The 27,572-nt window shown below is 38.5% G+C and overlaps 1 protein-coding gene across 2 annotated transcripts in view; it reads right to left on the bottom strand.

Annotated features, from left to right (window-relative positions):
- FES (FES proto-oncogene, tyrosine kinase) overlaps window positions 1–27,572 on the bottom strand; it is a 1,834,337-nt gene that overhangs the window by 445,657 nt on the left and 1,361,108 nt on the right. For both annotated transcript variants that reach the window (XM_044078263.1, XM_044078264.1), the window contains exon 10: window positions 1,945–2,131. In XM_044078263.1, coding sequence (XP_043934198.1) covers window positions 1,945–2,131 — 187 coding nt within the window. The remainder of the gene's footprint in view (window positions 1–1,944; window positions 2,132–27,572) is intronic.

Raw genomic sequence — 27,572 nt, 5'->3', positions numbered from 1 at the left:
CATTGTACAGCCATCTTGCAAGTCCTAGACCCCTGATTTTCTTAGTAAGAAAGCACTGTGGGCATTCAGGTTGTGTTAAACATTTGAACAAGTATACCAAAGAGGCACTATACACAATGATCAGCCTGATGAGTACTGATTAGAGTAGAATGATCACATCCCTGGACCTGGAAGCCAAATCCTTAGTAATAAGCTGTGCAATGAAAAACGATGCCTTACAACAGTGGGTATGTGGTGATTGAAGTTTGTTGTCTACATAGGTTATGTGATCCCTAATGGATCAGTTTTCAAGGGTGTGAAGTAAATGTGATAGTTACATGGAGCATCTTGCTTGCTGAAGGATACGAGTAGAAATTTCTTAGCATTCAGTTTTAGTCCATGGTTTTGACACCAGCTATTGGTTTGGAAAAGGTATCTAGGAAGATCTTGGTATCCCCTAGTGAGTTTATGATGGCACCAAGTTTACAGTTATCTGCAGACTTGGTCAGCCATAATTCCTTAAGAGTAGCTTTGACCACTGATAAGTAAATGCTAAGGAGGAGTGACCCAAGGACTGAGCCCTGAGGTACTCCGCTACTGACAGGTCCTTTAGAGGAGGTACAGCAGGCCACCCTAATTTCCTGGGTTCTGTCTGTGATCCAATTTGCTGTTCAATGACTTACGTAGGGTAATGCTTAACGACTAATACGTAATGTATATTGACATCTTTTAAAAGCTTTCTTACTGACTTTCAACTATCATTGTAAGTAAAAAATGACACGATAGGATCCATATGTATTACAAAACTCAAAAAATACATGCATTGTTGTTATAATTTTAAGCTACACCTTTTCTCCTATGGCCATTCTACCACTGTTTATGTATGAACAATTACTGTGTAAGGTATCTCAAACAGATTTCCCAAGCAGAATACACGATTGCAGTATTTTCTGCTAGTTCTGGCACCATGTGAAGGGTGTGGAATACACAACCAACAAATCATTATTTAAGAACTATTAAGGTACACAAAAATCACGTCAGTAAACAAACTGCTCCCTCTAATGTACTTGCTAGCATAGTGGCTGTAGAAAAGTCCTTCGTTTATACGCATAGAAAAAGCAGAAAACTAGCAACCACAGAACTGTCTGTACTTTTGACTACTGAGTTACCTACATAAGTCAGTTAGGCACTTCCTTAGGAAACAACTTGGAGAAGAAATTAGACAGTTGTCCACTAGCTGAAAATGAACTGATTAGTTCATGGGTGGAGAAAGGCTCTGATGAGGCTGAAGATAATATCTCAATGATGTCTTGTCAAGGAAAGTAAGGCAGCACAGATGAACACCTAACCTGGCAGAAGGAGAGTTAAGTTTAAGAGCAGCTTCAAGGGAGAAAGTAACCTCTGACAAAACATGAAAAAAAAAAACATTCATCCTGGTTGGTGAGGGGTGTCCCCTCCAAAACAGGTTGTTTGGAGTCAGAATCGAAAGACTCTGACCGGGAACTTGTAATCCACTGATAAACAAGGTGATTTCTAGTAGATACTCCAGAGAAGACTACTTTATTGGAAAGGAAAAGATATTCACTACCGTGCTTGCTCATAATAGAAAGTCACTTTGTGAATGGTCATAAATTTAGTCAATCAGTTCCAGTTTAATAGTTCACACCTCCTTCAGGTACAGCAGAATTCCTGATGCAGCCTTAACCTGGATAACTGAAGTTTATTGAAACATGCATGGTAAAACTCTGCTGAGACAGACTTAATTTCTCAACCTGTGATAGCTAAATCTGCAACTTCCTAATACATTCTTACCCACAGACATACACACTCCTCTACACTTGACTTGGGTGTACCATACAAGGAACGATAGCTCAATTACAGAATAGTACGACTAGAATGAAATAGGACATTCAGTTAGCTACCATTTTCCCTTGTCTAACTATACCACTGTTCCATAAAACTTACCATTGATGTCACAGACAGCTGATCATCATCCAGGTTCAGGGCTTGGGGTGGATCTCTGTTCCCCAGAGAATTCAACTTATCCTTCAAGATCACTCTCTGGGCCTCAAGCTTAGCCTGGGAGCACAGTAAAACCTGTGTCTGCTGCCTCAAGTCCTCGAGTGCATGTCGTTTACTTAGCAGGTATATCCTACTTGTGGAAAGCAGGAAGACAGGCAGGAGAGGCAGGAAGAAAGAATAAGAGGGGAGAAAAAGTGAAAAACATAAGGCCATGTATAAAACAAATCAGTAAACAAAGCATTTCCAACATCTCAAAATTATTCACAATTCCAAAATAAATGTTATGAACTGACCCTATAAATGGTTTCAGTATGTGCTTATTTTCTTAAATTAGGTACAGTTTGTTTAATGATACTCATTCTTCAGGCATTTTAAACAAGAAAAAGCTGACAAAATATAAATCATAAAATATAACATGGTGTGTAGTTACAGAATAATTATCACCCTTTTCTAGGGACAGGAACCACAAAGCATTAGCAGAATAGTGATAACTACTTGTTCAGCTATTGCTTCTACAAGACAGGGCTAGTGTAGCAGAGGGTTTCTGCAGTCCTAATACTAAATCCCAGCTCCACCCTCAGAATGGTATCACACTAGGAAGCAGAGTACTCCATGTGCTACCTGATGCTAGACTTCAGGTGTTAGTGATGCTCACTCTGCCAGGACCAGGTAATAAGATTCCATGTACATACTTACTTTGGGACTAACCTGACTCATAAACACCAAGATCAACAGAAGACAGATGTTCCTGTATCACCATGTCTATTTCTGCTGTGTAATGCTGCATGCATGACATGGAAAGCTCTGTTATATACAATGGAAGGCCTGACAATACAATGGTGGCAGGTTGTGGGGCTATTCTGCAAGAGCACAGTTCAGATTTTGCAAAAAGCTTTGTTTTGAGTTGTCACCAGTGTATGAAGAGGGCAACACACAAATAATACCACTGTGCAGGTGTACAGTCTTCCAATCTCCAATAACATGCTGGCCAAACAGAGCTCCATCTGTAAGGTAGAAATGGTACTGCAGGCATTTGGGCTTTCTAGCATGCAATGCTTGTAGTAACATTATCAGCTTTTCCAACATTGCATAGGACTATTGATTATAATAAGCGATGCTAATACTCTAAAGGTTTACAGTACTATTCAATGTCAATACAAAACTTCAAAGTTTTATGTTCTAGTGGACCGAAAAAAACAAAACAAAAAAAAGTCGCAGAATTTGGAGTAGGCCCTTGGGATTCTGCATCATCCTACATGGCATGAGGAATTGTGGAGTCTTAATATGAGAATCAGACAGAATGGAAATAACTATCCAAAAAACAACTTCTTTGGAATCCATCCCCAAATGTGTTTTTGAGAATAAAATAAAACAGCAGTGTAGGCAAATTATTTGTAAATAGACAGATGGTTTTTACTTTACTAAAGTGATAGTATTTTGCAAGTCACTAAATTACTTAACAACATTCCAGTCACTCAACTGTCACAGCCAATGACAAAAGTAAAGACTTGCAAGGCCCTTTTACAAATAGATGCAGTTACTGGTTACACTGCAGGTGTCTAAGCAGTTGCTAAACAGCTGAATTGTAGGACTTCTATACATCATTTTATAAAGGTCAGTTATATATATTGTCTTAAATACAAAAAGTAAAGAAATAATCTCTCCTTCCAAGGGAAGAAATATAAACAGTGTACTTCACTTTTTTGTGTTTAGATGATGATTTTATTTCAAAGAAACTTTGATTACAATGTATTTCAAAGGGGTGGTTATGAGAACTGCATTTATTTACCAGCTATAATCAAACACCTTAGCTAAACCACATTAAAGAGGACAGTTCCCAAAAGCCAAGTTCCACACTAAAGGGATCTTGTCAAACACTCAGTTAAAAAAAGTAAATAAGTTGTGACGTCTGTATCAATTAATTCACCAAATTCTTGATAGCTCTCTATAACTTGGGTTTTCTCATTTAAAATTTATATTTTCATCAAGCTAAATGCACTCATACTAGAAAAAGATAAAAATAAAAAGCAAAACAAAACTGATGGATGTCAGTATGTGATAATTTATTAAAAATGCCAGAGTTTCATTCATGGGGTTTTGCCAATCCTCATGTAGTGCACCTTGTGTCTTAAAAAAACACTTATAGCATGTGTATACAAGACCATCTTTCTCTTTGTAACAGTAAACCATATAGTTTCAAATTAATGCCAATAGCAGCTATACACCTAAAGGCACAAATATTAACTCTCTTCTGAAATGTCTGCTCCAGAGCTGCTCTTCCTATTTAGTCTATATTTTGAGTGTTTTAAATTTAGATGGTAGGATACTGAGCTCTGAGGATGTAAATAATCCTCCAGCTTCACAGATGATTAATTTACTTAACAGACAGAATTCAAGTTTTCTTAAGAAAATATGCTGCAACATTTCACTAAGTGGGGTCATTAGTTACTAAGTGGATTAGTAAAGCAAGCAGCAATTAAATAAACTAATCCTAGTCTGAGCAGTCCTAAATAAGTGGTCATGAAAACGCAGTAAAATATGCATTCTGTTTAGTTAGGACAGAAAAGGAGATGGTATTACCAGAGCAAATTGGGTCTACAGTCTTGAGTAAATTGGAAATAAGTGCATAGATTGTAAATAAGAAATTACAGGGGAGCATAACTACAGTTGCAAACACAGAAGCATAAACTCTATCAGTAGATAAGGGACAACTGGCCTATCTATTCCACCTCACTTCCTTATGTTTTGCTCAACTGTTGAGTGTAGGTAACCACCTGCTTATACTCTTTGATTATTCCCAAAATAACCTTGTATCTGTCCTTGACATTCTAGAATTCTGCTACTTTTCTAATTTAAAACACCCACTTTCAGAAGGCTGCTCCATTTATCTACTACCTGATCTGTGAAAAAAACAATTCCTTATGCTGTACTTACTTCTAAGTCCATCTGTTCTATCTTCAATTATGCATCCTCAGCACTGTATGCATCCTGCTTTGCTATTCTGAAAGGTGCTGCCCTCTTGGACTGTACAGACTTATGAGATACTTGGATATGCCAATCATGGTGTGAGCTCCATCTTTTTTCTGTTTTATGATGTGCAAAATAATTTCTGCAGCCTTTTTCCTTTGATCATGACTACCTCCATTCCTTCAATATCCTTGAAAAGATGGAGGTTTCTAAAACAGCATAATATACTGCAAATAGGGTTAAATCAAGTGTCTTTTCAAAAGAATGCAGGCAATGGTTTACTCTTTACAGCATAGGATTCCTCTTGGTATTGCATACTGCTTACTTTCTTTCAGACAACCTGAAATGATTATCATTATCATATTACTGCAAGTCATTTTCATTTTCCCGTTTTCTTGCTGTTAGTACCAGCTCTGCTACTGTGTATACTCATTTTTTTGTTTCCAAGACGCATTTTCATTTTTCTTTCTTCTTCTTTTTTTTTTTTTTTTTTTTTTTGCATTCTCCATGAGACCTTCCCAATGGCTGCTCTACCTGTGGCCCATTAACTCATTCATTTGTTCATGGGTAAAAACTAGGTGTCCTCATACAGTGCAAGAGCCATCAGAACAATAGACAACATACCAGTTAACTGGTTCAGAGACAGTCTCCACTCCATCCTTCTTAGTACCCCCTCCATAAGCAGAAGGCATATTCACAATGGCTGTCTGGGCAGTGAATGATATGTGTGTGTTTGTGTGTGTGTGTGTGTGTGTGTGTGTGTGTGCGTGTGTGTGTGTGTGTGTGTGTGTGTGTGTGTGTGTGTGTGTGTGCGCACTCGCATGTGCTCACCCCACCCACATCATCTCAGACTCAGCAGTGCATTCCCTACCACGTATGAGCCTACTCTGGCCTCTTCCATGAGTAATCACCTACTTAAAAGTAGGCATTGCTAATGTGGGAAGTCAGGACACTCTCTCCAAGGATGGGTGCACTGACATTGGGCACTTAGGTCATTCCCTCAACCTCTCCACCACCTATGCTGCTAATTGAGATTTGATCATCTGGGTCATAGGGCTTCGTCCTTCTGCACACACTATGGAATCTAGGTGCATTATTTGTATCTCTAATTAAATTTCAGTTGTCACATACTTGACCATCCGTTCAGTTTTGGCAAGTTCCTTCTCTTTCTTTAAACTCCAACAACCAAACTAGATATCTTTTGTATCTTTGTGCTGTCCACAAACAAGCATGGTTTTCCTTCCAGCATCTTTGCAATATCAGTAAAAAACTGAGGACTGTTGCCACAATATCATATCATGGCCAGTGGAAGAAGGTAATCATTCAGGACATGAGCTTTATCATTTAGCTCATTAAAGTCTGCCCAGTCCATGCAGCCAGAACCGGTTGCAGGGCCGTGATGTTGATGAGTATTACAAACTTCCATGTTCAAGCAGTCCTGCAAAATAGTTCAGGTAGTACTATTTACGACACTGAAACTACACAAGCAATAGTGCCTGACAGGATGGGCATTACAGAATAAGAACATACCTCTCAAGTTTGATGTGAGCCCTTATGCCATAAGCCCAAAGCTTACCCAACCAGATCCCAGCAGATCTATTATTTCCTCATTACACCAACCTTGTCAGGCATTACTGCACTTTAAAAACAGCCTCTGTGTTTCTTTTTTATTGATTATTTTTACGGAATTCTTATTTTGTTTTAAACAAAATTTTGTTTTTTCTTAATGTTAAAAAACAGCCCCTTGCCTGGTTTATTTATAGTGGAATATTTTACATATTGCCCTTTTAGAAACTACTAGTTACTGGTAAATACTGTATATGATTGCAGATCTACAGAAGTGTGTGTGTGTGTGTGTGTGTGTGTGTGTGTGTGTGTGTGTGTGTGTGTGTGTGTGTGTGTGTGTGTACATCTGTATGTGAACTCTTTTTAAAGTAATATCAAAAAGTAGTATTTGTTGTTTTACTTATCTGACTGGAGCTGCAACATTCTGATAGGAGTTTTATCAGAAGAGGCACACATTTTAACAAAACTATGGTAAATAAGTAATGTCCTGAAATATCAGAACTGTATTTCTTTTGAATGGGGTTGACTTTGTGGAACTAATAGATTCTGTACCAATGGAGTAGCATCGGTTTTGTAGTAGGGGAAGCTGAAACATTAATGTTTGCGTGTGTATGTGTGTGTTGTGTGTGAGTGTGTGTGAGACTGATCAATGAATCTTAAACAATGTCAGTGATTTATATGCTGTAAAGACATTGCATTTTCCATTCAGCTGTGTTTGAAATTGGCCTGTTATTGCCAGTGCATTCATCATGAATTTAAATAACAGAAGTCCCTAATTATTGTTGAAATACTTATAAACATCCTCCTAAAATTATTTCATTTTTAGGTATTATGGCTTTGTCTCTGCTAAACTGTAAAGTGACCCATGATGTGCAAATTAAAGTGTCACACCACGGGGGGGTTCAAGTGAATGAACCATAACCCAGAATGAACCATATTACACTGCTGAACCCAGGAAAACCCAACTAAACAACTATTTTTTTCATTTAGTTATAGGAGCAACAGACAACCAGAGCCAGTCTTCATTTGCTGTAGCAATGTCTCACACAGGCAACCAGCTACTGATTTACAATTCTGCAGCTATGCTTCAATTTACTGTCACCTTGCACTCAAATTATATCAGCAGGTAAAACATGCTAATGAGCAACGACTAAATTTTTAACTTGAAAAAGCACTGATGACACTAGTTTATTACAAAGCATTCAGTAGTATAATATATGGATGTTATTCATAGTATAGCCCTTCACATTTGCATAGCAGTAATCCCTGAAGAGTGGTCCTACTTGGCTGAACAAATCTCATCTTTCAGGGTGACCATGAACATGTGCAGGTGTTTTGTTAAACATACATCTATATCACAAAAACCTAACATACTTAAGGCATAAGTGATATGGGAAACAGCTAATATGTAGATAAGGAGTATTTCACATTTGCGTATCAGTAGGATTCATAATGATGAATCTAAAAGGAAGTCATTTGTATACTAAACATGTAAATGGCCATGAACGTATACCGGTAAGCAGCAATTTACCATGAGAATACAAAGTTATGAGGGGGATGGCAGAAAATATATATGTACTGCCATACATTTTGAAAGGAGGTACAGTTATTGACGTTACTTAAATAAATTCTTTAAACGTATTTTAGTTCTTCTGCACACATGGACAAACTAATGAAGAATGATGGGGGAAATAATTAATTTTGGTGTCAGTAAAGTGCTTGTGCAGACATGGACAAACTACTGAAGGGATCACTAGGGGGAATGTTTCATTTTGGTGCCTGTGCATACTTGGACATACTTCTGAAGGGATCGCTGGGGGAAATGTTTCATTTTGGAGCTTGTGCATACTTGGTGAAACTACTGAAGGGATCACTTCGGGAAATGTTTCATTTTGGTGCTTGTGTATACTTGGTGAAACTAATGAAGGAATTACTGGGGGAAATGTTTCATTTTGGTGCTTGTGCACACTTGGTGAAACTACTGACAGGATCACTTCGGGAAATGTTTCATTTTGATGCCTGTGTATACTTGGTGAAACTAATGAAGGAATTACTGGGGGAAATGTTTCATTTTGGTGCTTGTGCACACTTGGTGAAACTACTGACGGGATCACTTGGGGAAATGTTTCATTTTGATGCTTGTGCATACTTGGTGAAACTACTGAAGGGATCACTTCGGGAAATGCTTCATTTTGGTGCTTGTGTATACTTGGTGAAACTACTGAAGGAATTACTGGGGGAAATGTTTCATTTTGGTGCTTGTGCACACTTGGTGAAACTACTGAAGGGATCACTTGGGGAAATGTATATTTCCTTCACTCAAAGCTTTCATGCTCCACTCTCATACATACTCGATATTAGACAGCAGACCATGTTTATAAGCTTTCCATCTAAAACTATATGGAGGTTCCCTTTAAGAGTAGTCTTTTACTTCCAGTGTGATATTTCAAGGTGTGCATATGTGTGTGTGTGTGTGTGTGTGTGTGTGTGTGTGGGGGAGGGATGGATAAGTGTTTGGCTGGTACCTTAAATTGATTTCAGCTATTTCCATAGCTAGGGCATATGATAGCATTCCCTGCCATGGACAATGGCAATAAGCTACATTCTGCGGGCATGCATAGTAAAAGAAAATGAAATCTCTGAGAGATGCTGTGCAAAGTCTGTGTTGCCTGACTGGCCTGCTTCACCTTACATAAACAACGATAATACATACTTTCTTTCAAAGAAAGCATGTATTATCTTTGTTTAAGCAATGTCTGAAAAAAAAGGTTAAATGTGCAAGACTCCTTTCCTTTAGTGTAAGAAACACAGCATACTAGCATCCTCCCGTGCTATGCCATTGTTCTATGCTGTACATTATAGCAAGGAACAAGTAACATGCAGTATTTTAAAATAATTCTAAAAAGCAGCATCTGGTACTGTAATACATTTCTATTAGGTCTGGAGCTGTGACATCCTGATTTTCATTTTATGACATGGAACCTATGTTAACAGTCCAGCACAATACTGTGGTTATAACTACTAGATACAAACTGTACTTCTTTGACTGGCGCTGTGACATGTGATGGGGGGTGGGCGCAATTGAATCCATGACATTTTACACTGTATTTTATAGCAAAAGAAGTAGGGTACAGAAAAAAAAATACTCGTATGACAAAACTTCAACTGCTGGACAAAAGGAGCTGACAAACCTCAGCATTTGGTAACTACTCTGACACCTGTCAAATCATGGCATTTGACATTTATTTTGACAGCTGTTGAAACAGCTGTCTAACTTGGGGGGGGGGGAGTTGCTGGGCCAATAATTTACTGAGAGGTTATGGAACTTGTAAGAACCTTCACAATGGCATGATTTGACTCTTTAAAGAGTTTCTGTTGTCCATTCTTATTTTTGCTACTAGGACTTATGCAGATGTATTGGGCAAATATTTCTGATGTTTGAGCAGTCATTCTGGATGGTCATTTCCTAATCCATTGTAACAGCAAGAATATGGTACCCATAGCAATATTAGCATATCAGAATAATCAGTCTAGGCAGAATTAGAATAGCTGCTATGTATCACAAGAGACCAACAACATTGTTTGCATTACCTTGGTACTTCATGCTCAGAATTTAGTGTGCCATCAGTTTACAGTTGAATTATTTCCTGCACCTTTGCTGAGGTTTGTTCACTTTTGGCTTATTTTATTAGTCTTAAAAGCATCAGGCTTCTCTGAATTAAGACTTCTGCCAGGAATTCTTCTGTCATTCTGTTCCAAGCATCCAACTCTCCTTCTATAAAGTAATATCCAACCAAAACATACAAAAAGCCCATTTTGACACATACAATTTCTTACCGATTGGTTCCCAACTTCTTGCAAAATTTGCATTATTCAATAAGAAAAACAAGAAATATTCACAATCAAAAAATCAGATTCCAACCTGAGAGATGTAAACTAACAGGAGGGATGCAAAATCTGATTTTACTACATAAAAATCAAGTTTCTCTTGAAAAGACAGGCGATCTCCAGAAGTAAGGAAACTCTGCTGTCATGAGCAAGACAGCTCTTGTCTGCCCCAGAGTGCCTTTTTAGCCACAGTCCAGTGACTGGACATTCCAACATAACAGATAAAAGTAAATCAAACTCCAAATCTGAATATATCAAAATGGCTCTTCTCATAGCCAGAAGATGGCTACCGGATGTCCAGGCATAACAGATAAACTATATTAATTTGCAAATATGAGTATATCAAAGCTGTTCTTCATGGTGTCAGATGTCTTAATAATAAAGTGCCAGATTTTGAGGCTTCCTGCAACTTGAACACATCCATGTCCATATTGTAACTGAAAATTATTTGTATCTGGGTTTAGCACTTACCACACATTCAGATCTAAGGGACTCTGTGGGGAGCATATCCATATTTCTCAGAAACCATATCACCTCTAGGCAGACTCTCTAAGACCAACATACTGAACTCCAAGCTGCCCTAAACAAATTATCAATTCTTTGCTTGTAGTGGGACACCTTTCATGTTCCTAGATAACCACAAAATATAGTGAATGTACTCACAGAAATACTGATAACAAAATGCTTTTATAATGGACACCCATACTTCAAAAGCTGGGTGTGCCTAAGGAGTCCTGGACTTAATAAATGATAATTCCCTACAGCAAACAGTAAACCAGCCCACTATGGGTAAGAACATTTTAGACTTCATCCTTACCAACACAGCCCCCACATACACCAGCTGTATAGTATGCGCATCTCTGGTTAACTCAAACCACATATTTTGGACCTTCTTCTTTAAAGTCTCATACAATATTGAACTGAAGGACTTCAAACAGACAGGCTTACTCAAACTCTATGATGAGCTCTCAAAGTTTACTTTCAATATTACCACTTCCCAAGCAGCTTCAGTTACTACTTATCCATGTGAGTTCTGCCCCCACCTACAAAAAGTAAAGGTAAGATAGATTTAAAAATAAACCAACTACATGGTCTAACAATATAAATAAAGCTATAACAAAAGAAAAAAAATCTAAAGTCCAATAACACATATTTATTATGCCAGGACATCCAGTACCCACATTAAAGACTCTATGAGAAAGAGTAGCAAATAATTAAAGGCTACTATTAAGAAAATCAAAGCAAAACACAAACTGGGCTAGCTCTGTGGCACACAGGAAGAAATCCCTGACTATGCTGCAGGTGATTCAAGTTCATTTAGTGACTTGAGTGTCTACAGGAACAGGCCAGGGAGGATGGGAGTAAGTAGTCATTGCTGGCTCATCCATCCTGGGTAGAGACAGGCAGTTCGGGCTTGCCACATGAGTGCCACCTATCTGAATCACTAGGCGATTTTTACACTTGGATGGCAGTGATAGCAGGCTTCGATGGGTCAATAAGGGGAGAGAAGAGGGTACTGGGGTGCTACCCCCCTCAGGGACAGCAATCTGGCCTGCCCTCAATCACCTGACTCCTGCTAGGGAATAGAGGGATGTTATTGATTCCTGGGCAGAAACAAATAGGCTGTAGTGCTCTCACCTACCTTGGAAATGCCTTTCATGTTCTTTCTGAATACTTTAAATAATTGGGTGAGGGTAGGTGAGCCGTTTGGTGGGGTCGGGAGGGAGAAGCCCCCCAAAAAAGAAAGAAAAATGAAAAAGAAAAACAAAACACAAACTGACTATCATCTGAAGCCAATAACTATTGTAAATTCTTCATTAGTTACTTAAGAAAATTAAGAAATAACACCCAGCAATGTTCTGAATTAATTAAAAATGGAACCATCCACTCTGGCCCTAAAGACAGAGCTAATACACTTGCAGATAATTTTAATTGTAGCTTTTCCTAGAAACAGTCATCAAAATTCCTCAGATCCCTGAGTAATTTGCAAAACCGTAGAACATATCATATCTGACCTCATTAACTACAATAACAAAACCTCATACAACTAAACCATCAATCAAAAGTATGATTTTTTTCAAACGTAGATCATGTCTATTTAATTTAGTTAACATTTATGAAAAAGTCATGGAGGCAGCGGATAATGGTCATTCAGTACATACAGCATATCAGGATCTGGCCAAAGCTTTTGGCAACATCCTCCATGCTGGTATTGTAATAAACTATATGACAGTTTAGACCCTTACATGGTATATGATAGCAAACTGGCTGCAAGACAGAACCACATAGTTAAGGTGGAAGGTGTCACTTCAGACAGCAAGAAGACAATTAGATGTGTACCAAAGGACTCAGTACTAGGATTCTTTCTTTTTGCAATATACATCTCTGACCTCCAAACCATAAATACAGGCACATGGATAGCTAAATTTGCCACTGAGTATAAACTGTGTGTTACTGTTTGATCAACCCTGATACACTTCAGTGAGAGATAATCCTTACAAATCAGAGGTTTACACAAAAAGAGCTAAGATTAAATGCAGTAAGTACAGCATTGTCACATTTGGCAAATAACCCTCATCTACAACTTAAATTATAGCCAATATCCAAGTCCAAACCAACATGTTAATGATAATTCTTGGCATCAAGGTTGACAGTTCCCTCTCCTTCAACCACCACTTAGCATTTTCTTCTTTCAAATACCTTTATTGAATTATCATTTGTGACACAGGCAATTTTACATTCATATAAAAGTAGTCAACCTATATTAATATAACAAAAATTATACTTCACATATATTGAGATATATCATATAACCTAAGCAATATTACATAAATTATTCAATTCCTAACTTTTTTAATAAGAAACATCTTTATTAAACCATCACTAACTACATAGGCAATCATACATTTATATAAATGAAAACAAACCATGCCGACACAATCCAAGTTGCAAGCATTTTACATCAAAAACCATACTGACACAGTCCCAGTTGATCACTTATAATCTACCCAATCCTTCTCACTCAAACATTACATAGCTCATTTAAGTCCTGCTGCCTTTTATACCTCATTCCTCCCTTGTATGTATTCTTCCCACAATTCCCATTTTTTTACTATGTAGTTTGCCCCTACCCTTTTGTAAAGATTTCAATTCCAGTTGTTTTATCTCTGTTATATATTCATTACTTCCAGTATAGTTGGTTTAGATTTTGATTTCCATTTTCTAGTAATTGCTTTTTTGGCAGCCACCATTATTAGACACAGCAAGGCCTTACCATGTCTAGACAATTCCTTTCTGTATCACAGCTCAGAAAAATCATCTCCCTCATCAGACCAATCTGCCCACCCAGCATCAGTGCATCCTGCAGGGAATCCTTAAAGTCTGCCAACTCACGCACTCCCAGAAAATATGTTCTCAATTACCTCTTTCTTTCCCTACACACCTCCAACATTTACTGTCTTTTGCTGTCTGCCTTAGGAAAAATTATCTGGAGTCTATTTGGTATATAAAAATATCTATGTATACATTTCCAGGCAAAAATCCTAAATCTTCTCGATTTTGTTGCATATTTGGGAGATAGACATATATCTTTCTATTGTTTCTTTGTGAATTGCTTATCCAGTCTCTCTTCCCAATCCTTTCTAACCTCCTCTGATTGTTTCTTATAGTTATCATTCAATATTTTATATGCTCTAGAAATGATCCCTTTTTTAATGGCAGCTTCTGTTCTAGATTCTAATAAAAACTCTACCACTGCTGGTCTTTCATTCAAACCCCCCTATGTCTTTAATTTGCCTATATTATGATATCAATCCCTGACAGGGTAGGCAATATCTAACCTGCAGTCCAAATAAATTATTGGTGTCTTCCCATTCTATCATCTTTCCCTCTCTAGTTACTGGCTCCCAATACATTTGTTCCTTTGCCAGTTTTCTCCAATAAATTCCAGCCCCCTCTTGCCTGTTGTCTGTATCCCTAACTGTAGTCATCCATATTGACAGAATATCCTTTCTTCCTTCCTGTGTTGGTTTAGTTCTTATAATACTTTCTGTTACTTTATGGATATGATATTCTGTATGACTACTGCTATTCTCCTTAAGGCCTGCATCCAAAATCCCAGTCTTTCCTTGTTTCTTGAGCTTCCCCCTGTATCATCATCATCCCTTTCCACTTTGAATTATAGTTTTCTGCTTGTGCTGTGTACAGGGGTCTTAACTGTGTAGCTCTGAAATACCGCTTCAAATTGGGTAATCCCAATCTACCCTGTTCTACTGGAAGAATCATCTTATCCCACTTGACTCTTGCCTTCTCCCCCTCTCAGATAAAGTCCTTCAGCTCTTTATTCACTGCTACCCACAACTTCTCCTCTGGTTGATAAAAATATGTCTGACTTGTGTATAAGACTAAAGGGACTAAAACATTTTAACTGCTTTTATCTTACTATCCATATCCATATAACAAAGCTTCCATTTTTTCAGTTTTTGTATTATCTTTTCTTTATCTCTTCCCATGTGTCTTTAGCTGCCACACTAGAATCATTTTTAATCCACACTCCTAAATACTTCATTTTATCATGTCCCCATCAATATAGATGTTCCTGAGCCAGTTCATGTGTGGGTGCATAATTTACTGCTATTGACTTTGTTTTAGCTTCATTCATTTTATATCGCGGAAAAGATATAAAACTGTCTCAAAATGTTCCACAACACTGTAGTGTCTTTTTTCTGGTTTTGTTAGGTATAAAATAATATCATCTGCAAATAAAGCCATCTTTTCTTGACTACCATACCAATTATATCCTTGAAATTCTGAGTCCCTTATTTTCTTTGCCAATGGTTCTAAATGTAATGTAAATAATACAGGGGGAAGAGGATACCCCTGCCTGGTTCCTCTGCTCAAGCAGAAATTATCAGGGAGGACCCCACCCACTTGAATTTTCACCTCCAGTCCCTCATATATGATCCTAATTAACCTTATATATTTTTTTTCATGAAATGAAAATGCTTCTATTGCCCTGCTCATAAAGTCCAGCTTACTCTGTCAAATGCTTTCTCTGCTTCAAGACCCACCAACAACAATGGCATTTTCTTACATTCTGTGTCCCTCTGGATCATCAATGTTCTGTTAATATTGTCAAATGTTTGCCTCCCCTCCACAAAGCCACATTGATCCATATCTATCAGTTTTGGCATTACTTTTGCCATTCTTTTAGCCATTATAGATATGAACAATTTATAACCATGGTTTAGTATTGCAAAGGGCCTGTATGAAGCTGGATCTGATGGATGTTTACCCTCTTTGGGTGTTACAGCTACCACTGCTTTCTTCTGGGATGGTGGTACTTCTCCTCCTCTTAAGATACTATTAAACAAAACCTTCCAGATCTTTACCATCTTTATCATTTTTTTCCTCCTAGCTTCCAAACTTCCACAGAAATACCATCTACTCCTGGGGAAATTCTTGTAGATTGGTTATACATTACAATTTTTATCTAATCTCCTCCAATCCTAACCATTAGTAATTGAGCCTTGTCTACTTCTAAACTTGGCATATTTCATTATTCCATAAGTATTTCCATTTGTATCTTTTCCTGATTTTTATATAATTTCCAAAGTATTTCTAATACCACTACAGGATCTCTTGTTACCTTCCTTGTTATAGGCTCCCTAGGTTTGGTGACAGCCCTCTACTTTCTGTTGCCTGAGTCATTGTACTAAAAGTTTTTGTGTTTTAGTGTTATCAAAAAACAGTTGCTTAACAGAAGTATTTCTAAGCTTGTGCATATTATCAAGGTATTTCCTTATTTCCTGCCTAGCATTCTGCAGTTAATCCTTTTCTTGTTCTAGGAGATTCCCCCTGTTCTGCAATACCATCACATTTGTCAGTAACTCTAAATAATTATTGTTACTTCTTAACCATCGCTCCCTTTCTTTTACTGCCACCCTATTTTAAACTCCACTTTAATTTTATCCCATTCCCTAGCTATATTTTCAGAAGAAATTGATATCCTCTCTAACAATCCTGAATAATCTCCACTAACGATTCCTTAAATTTCTCTCTTTTCAACAGTTGGATGGGAAAGTGCCAATGTCTCATTTTTATTTCATTACCTGTGTTTTTACTTTAGCTATTATTGGTGCATGATCTGAAATGGTTATTAGGTGAGTATCAAGACCTTCAATTAAATGCACATGTTCTTGTAAAATGTAAATTCTGTCTAGGCTAGCCCAGTTTATATATCTTGAGGAATAATATGTAAATTCACTGCAAACTTATTACTGAATTTACATCTTCCATGCCAAATACTTTCTTAAATTTCTTTAAAGTTCTACCCTCCTTTGTTATATTTTTCCCTTCTAGCCCTGCCAGAAAAATCTTCACTGCTGTAAATCAAATTCCAGTCCCCACCCATAAGTAATAGTCCTTCCTATTTTCTTAAGCTCCATTATAGCAGTTTTAGGTAGAATGTAAATACATGCCAGTGTAATCCTCCTCCCTTGGCAGTAGCCCCTTACAACTACAAATCTGCCATTACTATCTTTTTTATCTTCTTCTGTCACTATTGGAGCTGCTCTTGCAATTAATATAAGTAATGCTCTTTTCCTTTGTCCCAGGTATTCTGCTGAATTACCATCCTGAAAACCTTTCCTTATCAAATTCTCATGTTCAGTTCTTTCTAAGTGTGTCTCCTATAACATAGCTATGTGCACTCTACATTTGTAATACAGTTCACTATTATTTCTTGTTTACATTTATCTGTGAAGCCATTTACATTTAAATAAATTAAAGAAAGCATCATGGTATTAAAAAGTTATTATTCCCACCTTTTATATCTAACACCATTTTGTTAAACGTGTTGTTCCAACTTTTGTGTTACATGCATACACTGTTTGGCAGGTTGACGTTTTATACAGTTGTTTCTTGTCATATCCACTTGAGCCTATGTCACATCTTATAAAACTTTTTGTTTTATTGAAAGCTCTCAGACAAAAAAACAACCCCCCCAAAAAGCCTATTACCTTAACACTAACACACAAAACCATGTAGACATTGAAATACTGGAGTTTTATCCTGCTAATAGGAACACAAGTCCCAAACTGACAGCCACACTCACAAACGTGAGTTAACCTAAAAGAAAGGTTATCCATTCTAAGATGCATGGAGCAGCCTGTGCTTCTACTAAGTGCTGATTGTTTTTTGTCTTATCATTATAGCTCTTCCAGCTGGGAAAACCCTGAATGTTTTCAGAGAACATTAACTACATTGGGAAAGCCCCTGCATGCTTGAAACCCCCTGAATGCTTTCAGAGAAGAATATCTCCTAGCCAATTTCTCTTTTCTATTTTTCCCCAGTCAATCACTCTCTACCAGACAGTAGCCAGTACCTCTTTATCAGATTGTCTCCATGAGGACGAGAAGCATGCAACCAGGTACTCTTTATCAGATTGTTTCCATGGAAACATGAAGACCAGTTGCAGAATTGTTACTGAGCATACATGTATTTGCTAGAAAAAAAGCCTCATAATCTTCAGTGTTTTTTTTTCATTTACTTGCTCTCTCTTAAGACTAGTTACTTTTCAATCTAAGGTCTTTAATCCAGTCATTCCCCCATGCAAGAATGATAAAAGCACATTCATTTTTCTTTTATCATGCTTTTCAACCAGTTTTTTTTACACTGTTGTTCTTAAATTTATTAAAACTGAACATGAAGAAAGAGAGAAGGGAGAAATCCTTCTACGTGGCACACCTCATTACAAAAGGTTTCTCATCCAGAAAAAAAGAGGTCATTGTTCCACTCTACTCATCACTCATTAGACCCATTATAGAGTACAATGCCCCTTTTGCTATGTACCTCACAAGGCATCTACAACTGTAAAGGCCGCAAACATACCTCACAAAGAGGATTACTGGCCTCAAACAGATGCCTTACGCAGACCATCTCAAAAAACTCCAGCTTTACTCCGTCGCATATCACCTACTCAGAGGCGATCTCTGCCTAACATACAAAGCTATGTCAAACCCAGAGCTGTTGGACATGCTCCACTTAAAGAAATCCCAATCCCTCCGAGCTACACCCTCTAGGGACCTAAACCTTGTCACCACAATAAACAGAACATGCTGGAGGGATAGATTCCTGTCCCAGAGACTTCCCATACTCTGGAACAGACTACCTGTCTATGTCAAACAGTCATTAGCACTCTTCAAGAAAAATCTTGATGATTGGTGGGTAATAGGAAATTCACCCCGGGGCTCACTTCTGTGGTTCTGCTTGACAGGGGCATAGGAAAATAATTTTCTTGGGTGGCAAAAGCCAGGGTACCTTTTTGGCTAGGCTTGTATAGGCCCTAGGGCCAATAGCCTAGTACCCACCTATGAACCTAAAAAAAAACGGCAACAGTTGCTTACAATCCACATTACACTTACATATAACTGAAAAAAAACTTTACAGCATGTAAAGAAAACCACATGCCACAAAATTGATACCATTTACAGTGAATATAAAAAGTGTACACACCACTGTTAAAATGCCAGGTTTTTGTGATATAAAAAATGAAACCACTCCTTTCCTTTACTACTGCCATAAACCAAAACAAGAATGACAATAGGATAACCTCTGCCCTCTTTCTTGACCTATCAAAAGCCTTTGACATGGTCAACCATGAACTTCTCATTCTTTCACTAAAATCTATTTCCCTCAACAAGCCTGCTATCCAGTGGTTCCAGTCCTACCTGACTGGTAGACAGCAGGCGGTACTATGGCAGGGCAAACTCTCCAGCCAGTTACCTCTCACACTTGGTGTCCCTCAAGGGTCCATACTAGGTCCACTGATCTTCTCTATTTTTATCAACAACCTCCACAATGCTATCCCTAAAGCCACCTGCATTCAATACACAGATGATTCCACTTTCATCTGCTCAGCCACCTCCCCATCCGACTTGCAAATCTTAACCCAGAATACATTTAACACTATCGAGAACTGGCTCACCAACTAATGCCTACTTCTGAACCCCAATTAAACTAAACTTCTACTCTTCTCTCCCACTAGTAGATCCACCACACTTTCATTCTCTGTCACATCTAACCATGTTACCACTATTTCCCCAGATAATCACACCAAACTGCTAGGGGTTATCATAGACAATAATCTCAAATTTGACCTACAGGTCAACAAAACTATACAGAAAATCAATAAGAAGCTTGGATCACTGTATAGAAGCAAGAAATTTTTAACCCCACTGGCTAGGAATGCAATCGCCCAATCACACCTACTCTCTACTCTTTTGTATGCCTTGCCTGTACTCTCAAACCTCAACAAATCCAAACTTAGGTAAGCTGTCCCATAGCTACAATCATATTGCCAGATTCACCACTGGCTCCACCTATAGAACCCACCACTGCCAGAACCTTAAACAACTAGAGTGGCTAGAACTGCCCAGCTTAATTCAATCCAATCAACTCTTAATAGTGCACAAAATTCTGTACCACCCTGAAGATACCCCCTCACTTAAAAATATTATTAAGCCATATAGCAACCTAAGATCCTTATGGTCAGCCGATAAACTACTTGTCCAAACCCACAAAGCTAATAACTCTGCTGGTGAATCCCTGTTTGCCAACTTCATTGGCAAAACCTGGAATTTGTTGCCAAACTATATAACCCTACAATCCTCCAAAAGTCTCTTAAAAAAACCTCAAACAGTATCTCAAAGTGAATTGGCTATGCCCATTTACCAACCCTGATTAAGTTATAAACTAAAAGCATATTCTGCAATTATCATAACTTGTAACTACATCACCAAGCTCTGCTTCCAATCTGATGTCTCTTACTTTTAATTGTCTGTCCATGAAAATTGTGAGTCCCTACTAGAGAACACTACTAACCCATTGTATATAATCACTTTGTTTTTATAATTGTTTGCTAACTTCTGTGTAATCTATGTAAGTTTTGTCTATGGGGAACTTTTCTCCCCGGGCCTCCGCTGAAAATTGTCATGTATCCAGTCGGACTATCCCGGTAAACAAATGTTAAATAAATAAATAAATCATTTCAAAACTTTTCCCACCTTTAATGTGACTTAGAACTTGTACAATTCAATTAAAAAACAAACAAATCTGTTAGGGGAAAAATATAAAAAACAAAAAACATACAATACACTGGTTGCAGAAGTGTACACACCCTTAAACTAATACTTTGTTGAACACCTTTTGATTTAATTACAACATTCAGTCTTCTTGGGTAGGAGTCTATCAGCATGGCACATCCTGATGGCAAAATCTGCCCACTCTTCCTTGCAAAAGCTCTCCAAATCTGTCAGATTGTGAGGGCACCTCTTCAGGTCACCCCACAGATTTTCTAATGGATTTAGGTCTGGGCTCTGGCTAGGCCATTCCACAACTTTAATCTTCTTCTGGTGAAGCCATTCTTTTGTTGATTTGGATGCATGCTTGGGGTCATTGTCGTGTTGAAAGGTGCAATTCCTCTTCATCTTCAGCTTTCTAGCTGATGCCTGAAAGTTTTGGGCCAAAAGTGACTGGTATTTGGAACTGTTCACAATTCTCTCCACCTAGTCTAAAGCCCCAGTTTCAGCTGAAGAAAAGCAAACCAAGAGTCCAGACTCTGCTGCTTCAATTGCCTCTCCCCACCAAGTCCCCTGAGAAGTGTGCATGCATGCTGTTCTAGATCTACTTCACTTGTGGTTGCCCCCCCAAGTGAAGAATTTCTGAAAATTATCCTGCAAACAACTGAAGGCAAAAGGACTTACTACTGGGACTTTTACTCTCTGAAATAGTCTTATCTCTAGCTCTACTTCATTAAAAGAATGAAGAGTTGTTTCATCGAACACCTCTTGGTCGACACATAAAAAGTGAATGCATTAAAGCGCGAATGCTCAAAACAGCGATTTCGTTCCCTGGGAAAGAAATTGCTTGGCCATCCCCATGTGTTTGCCCCTTGCCTCACTGTAGTGCGATCTCGGAGTTGGTTTATTTAGTTAGGGGGTGTTATGTTTGAACGAGTGTGTGTGTGTGTGTGTGTGTGTGTGTGTGTGTGTGTGTGTGTGTGTGTGTGTGTGTGTGTGTGTGTGTGTGTGTGTGTGTGCTAGTGAATTCTTTCCCAGAGAAAGAAATCGCTGTTTTGAGCATTTGCGCTTTAGTGCATTCACTCTTTATTGTTGACCAAGAGATGTTCAATGAAACACCTCTTCGGTCATTTAATACAGACCCCTTCACTCGTGGCTGCCCCCCCTCCTCAGTGGAGAATTTCTGAAAATTATCATGCAAAAAGAAGGCAAAAGGACTCATTATTGGGACTTTTACTCTCTGAAATATTCTTATGTAGGTGTATTCCCTGTTAACTAATTTATGCATCTAGTTGTTAGTGCTTTTGCTTAATTTTATTACATTGGCATAGCGTGCACACTTACAAAGTCTCCCCCCTTCTTCCAATCCCTGCCATTGCAACAAAATGCCATTAGCTGGGAGCAGAACACCACCAAACAACTGCATCTTAGCCCAGTTAAGCAGCTAATCTTGTAAGCAGGACAGTGCTCTACAGTTATTTAAATTCTCCAATATTTCTGTCTACTGCAAAGTCACCAAAGTCCCTTCACAGCAGTTATTTTTCCATTCACTGTGAATAAATAGTGGACGCACAGTAACTGGCATAATCCCTGCCATTAAAGTACAACACTGCTTGCCTTCATTACTCAGTCAGAGTCCTGATACTTTTTTTCAGCTCTTACCTCCTAGGTAGGGCTCTAGATCAGGTTTCACTACCATCCCACCATTGGATATCCTCCCCCTCCCCCACACTCTCCCCTTCCCCTGGAAGGCTACATTAGATACATCTAAACTACGGCAAACATTGTGTTGAATGTATTTAGCATAACATGCAGGTATTATTTGTTTATGTATATGCTTAGTTTTTGTTTGATAGTACTGCCTCTGTGTTTTTGCTGCAGCTTTACTGTGCAGTGTTTTAATCTTTGCTTCTGAATGTGAGCATTAAGTTGAATGTATTTAGCATAACATGCAGGTATTTTTGATTTATGTATTTGTTTAGTTTCTGTTTGAAAGTACTGCCTGTGCGTTACTGCTGCAATTTTACTGTGCACTGTTTTAACCTTTGCTTCTGAATGTGAGCATTATGCTGAATGTATTTACACACATGTAGAGTGCATTTATTGGATTATTGTAACTGTTTTGTAGAACTTATGGTCAATCATTGGGATACATGTGTTACCTGAACACCATCCCATGCTTGCTAACACTATGATGTACTTTCGACATATATTGCATTTACTAGAGCAATGCTAGCTCTGTGAACTATTCAGCATTTCCCACTGTGGCTACTGGTATTTAACGAATAGACTGCCTGAATCTTTGTTGTTATCCTGTATGTTGTGCCTGGTCGCAACTGTGAATTAATGTTCTGCTCACTTACCTGGAATGTACCTTACCTCATAATAGTATAGTATATCCTTAAATTCCACCTTCTCCACACACATGCACCCACAGCTTTCTCCTGGACTAATACTTTGCTCATATTAATTTTTTACTGTTGCCTACCCACAACAAGACTTTGTTACTTCTCTTTTTGTTTCCTTTTTCATACAGCTCTAGCTTTACTTCACTTGTGCCCCCCCTACCAAGTAAAGAATTTTTGAAAATTATCCTGCAAACAAATGGAAGGCAAAAAAACTCAGTACTAGGACTTTTACTCTCTGAAACAGTCTTATCTCTAGCTCTACTTCACTCATGGCTGCCCCCCCCTGAAGTGAAGAATTTCTGAAAATTATCCTGCAAACAACTGTAGGCAAGAGGACTCACTACTGGGACTTTTACTCTCTGAAATATTCTTATGTATGTGTATTCCCTGTTAACTAATTTCTGCATCTAGTTGTTAGTGCTTTTACTTAATTTTATTATAGTGGCATAGCATGCACACTTGCAATGTCTTTTCCCCCCTTCTTCCAATCCCTGCCATTGTAACAAACTGCCATTAGCTGGCAGAAGAACATCACCAAACAACTGAATCTTAGTGGAGTTAAGCAGCTCATCTTGTAAGCAGGACAGTGCTCTACAGTTATTTAAATTCCCCAATATTTATGTCTACTGTAAAGTCACCCAAGTCCCTTCACAGCAGTTATTTTTCCATTCACTGTGAATAAATAGTGGAAGCACAGTAACTGGCATAATCCCTGCCATTAAACTACAATGCTTCTTACCTTCATTACTTAAGAGTCCTGATACTTTTTTCAGCTCTTACTTCCTAGGTAGGGCTCTGCCCACTCCACTCCCCTACCATACCCTCATTCCCACCCACCCCTAGCTCATTTCAGTTATACCTAACCTTACCACACCCACACCCAACCCTCAGCCAATCACACAACCACCTCTCCTCCCCTTCCTTTACTCTCATATTACACAATCTACACATAGTACCTACTCACTCACAAAGTTGCTACAATCCATCCTACGTATATACTATCAGGACCCCTACACATTCCACAGGGTTATCTATATGCAGTCCCACCATGTCTAGCAAGCCAAACATGTACTCCCATCAAATAATTCTAACACTAGCACTCACCATCACAGCCAATCTAACCTCACCCTACTTGAACAACATTACAATCCCTAATGCAAGTCACCCCACCTCACCCTCACTTCCAACATTCATTAACTTCCCATTACTCATCTCACCCTCACTCTTTAACCACACCACCTATGACCTACACCCCTACAAACTCCTCCATTATCAAAGCAAATCTAGGGTATCCCTACAATGTGACTTAGCCTTCTCCAAATATCTACAAACCATTATAAACATTGCCTCTCATCAACTGTGCAGTGGCGATATCAACCCCAACCCAGGTCCAATAACAAGTCCTACAAATCACCAGAATCAGCCTAGAACCAATACTAGCCTACTTAAGAGAAAGTCCAATATTTTAATAATAAATCATAGCATAAGAAGCATCCTTACCAAAACCACTGAGCTCCATGCATCCATAGCATTATACTTACCTGACATCATCTTCTTCACAAAAACATGGCTTAAACCACATATTAAAAATGAAGAAGTACTCCCCCCTGATTATAGCATACTACAAAAAGACCATACATTTAAAAGAGGAGGTGGAGTCACTCTCCTATATCAGAACATCAATGATGAACTATTTAACGTGCAAATTCCTGCATTTAATAATGCAGAGATCATACTTGCTGAGGTAAGACTAAATGCACAAAAAGAGCTAAATATCTTAGGATCATATATCCCTCCAGGATATAACATCAAAACCCTAGAATCTCTTCTCCATGGACATTAGAAACCTTCCCCCATGAAACCATTATACTAGGGGACTTTAATATTGATTGGACTTCACTTAAACCATCCCACCCTTCAAATCATATTAACTTTTAAGGATTCTCACAGCTTATACAAACTCCTACTAGGGTAGACAAAAACCTCAAAAAAAGAATCAATACTAGTCTGGATTCTCACCAATTGCCAGTCTTTCACCCATAATGTTGGTACACTACCTGACACTCTAAGCGACCACCTCCCAACCTTCATCAAAGACCAAACTAAACTCACTAGATATAGCTCTCTTAAACACATCAGATACACTAAAAACTTCAGGGCTGATGACCTTAATACAGCCCGTAAACACTCTAACTGGTCCCCCTCTTTTAACACTTCCTTTAGATGAAGCAGTAGAGTATTTCAACACTATCTTCTTAGGCCTTCTCAACCAACTTGCTCCACCAAGACAGATCTGCACTAAAACCATCTATGCCCCATGGCTTACCAAGAGCACTAGGCAACTTATGAAATAAAGGGGGGCAAATTATGGGACACCTGGCACAAAAACAAAACTGCTCCTAATAGGCAAACATGCTTACAACCGAGAAACACTGTAAAAAAAATCAGACTAGACAAACAAAAATACCATAGTGAAATTCAAACTAAGCATAATACCAACCCACAAAAGTTCTGGGCCAATATAAACAGTATTCTCCAACCAGGTAAATCACCAACTCCTCATCCAAACATAGACACCACCTCTATAAACACAGCCACCCAATTCAATGAGTTCTTTACCAACTCTATATTAAAGCTGTCAATGGACCTACACTCCTCAACCCCTACTATACTATATAACCCATCAAATAACACTAACTCCTTTACCTTTCAACCTGTACCAACTTACACCATCTATAGACACCTAACCAGACTTAAACCCACCACTTTAGCAGTAGACAAACTACCTGCCAAATTCCTACAAATAGCCACCAAAGCCAATTCTTACCCAGTCTCTATAATCATTAACAGATCAATCTCAGAACAAAAGGTGACACTTCTCTGGAAAATCTCCTACATTGTACCAATACACAGAGGGGGCAACTCCACTGACCTAACAAACTACCACCCTATAGCTATACTTTTCCTACTGGCTAAAATACTGGGAAAATGTATCCACACCCAGGTCCTAACACATCTCCTCTCCAACAACCTTCTTGTCAAAACTCAATACGGATTCTGCCCCAACCATAGCACTACCACTGCACTCATCCATTTTAGTAACCTAGTAAATATGCAATGCAACAACAGCCGACTAGTGTCTGCAGTTTTCCTTAACTTATCAAAGGCGTTTGATACAGTCTCCCATACAAAACTAATAACATCACTCTCAGAATTAAAACTAACTACTCCCACTCTATTATGGTTTCAAGATTCTCTCTCTCAATGCCAACAAGTTGTTCAGTGTAAAATCTCCCTTTCCCCCCAACTTTATGTAAAATTAGGAGTACTCCAAGGATCAGTCCTAGGACCCCTACTTTTCAATATATTTACAAATAATCATAAAGGTGCCCCTCTAGCAAATCTGGTTCAATACGCTGATGACTCCACCTTAATCTGCTCTGCCCCCAACCTCCAAAAACTTCAAATCAAGACCCAAGAAGACTTTACATTCATCAAAACCTGGCTTACAAACTCCCAGCTAATACTAAATCCTAAAAAGACCCAACTTATGCGCTTTCATCCTTCCAAAGCAGCAGCACCTTCTCCCCATTCCCTATTTCTGCATCAGATAATACACCTATCTCCCCCGTTACAGAAACCAAATTACCAGGGGTCATTATTAACAATAATATGAAATTTGACAAACACATAGCTCATACAATAACCAAAATCAACAAAAAACTAGGTACTCTTTACAGATGTAAAAACTTCCTAAACAGCAACAGTAAAGTTACCCTAGCTTGTACCCATCTTCTCTCTACCTTACGGTATGCTTCTCCTGTACTAATTAATCTAAACAAGAGCAATTTAAACAAGCTATCAGTATGCTACAACAAAATAGCAAAATTCGCCACAAACTCCTCCTACCACACCCCACCATTGTCAGGCCCTAAAACAGCTTTCCTGGCTTGAACTCCCTAACACCTTAGCTCTAAACCAACTTCTTCTAGCTCATCAAATACTGTACCAACCTGACAAAACTCCAGCCTTACAAGACCTGCTCACCCTCTACTCCAATAACCGAGAACTTAGATCTACTAACAAGGCACTGATCATAATCTCCAAAAGCCATTACAGCTCTGGTGACTCCCTGTATTCTAGCAACATTGCCAAGATTTGGAACTCCCTACCAGTACAAATAAGGTTACAACCTAATAAAACCATCTTCAAAAACATCTTATTTCCCACCTAAACTACTCCTGGACATGCAGCTGCCTAGCACCTGGCTGACATATTCCAACTCCTTTCCCCTACCCACTATCCAACCTCCTCTTTAAAACTCCCACAGATGCACTATATATTATCACACGTTACATGTAACTGCCTAGCACCTGGCTGACACATTCTAACTCCTTTCCCCTACCCACTATCCAACCTCCTCTTTAAAGCTCCCACAGATGCACTATATATTATCACACATTACTTGTAACTGCCTAGCACCTGGCTAACATATTCTAACACCTTTCCCCTACCCACTATCCAACCTCCTCTTTAAAACTCCCACAGATGCACAATGTATTATCACACGTTACATGTAACTGCCTAGCACCTGGCTGACATATTCTAACTCTTTTCCCCTACCTACTATCCAACCTCCTCTTTAAAACTCCCACAGATGCAC

This window comes from Protopterus annectens, chromosome 7.part0 (assembly GCF_019279795.1).
Source record: "Protopterus annectens isolate FY-2018-M chromosome 7.part0, PAN1.0, whole genome shotgun sequence".
In the NCBI taxonomy this organism is placed as follows: domain Eukaryota; kingdom Metazoa; phylum Chordata; order Ceratodontiformes; family Protopteridae; genus Protopterus; species Protopterus annectens.
Note: the sequence above shows the minus strand (reverse complement) of the source record. Positions and strands in the feature narration are given on the sequence as shown.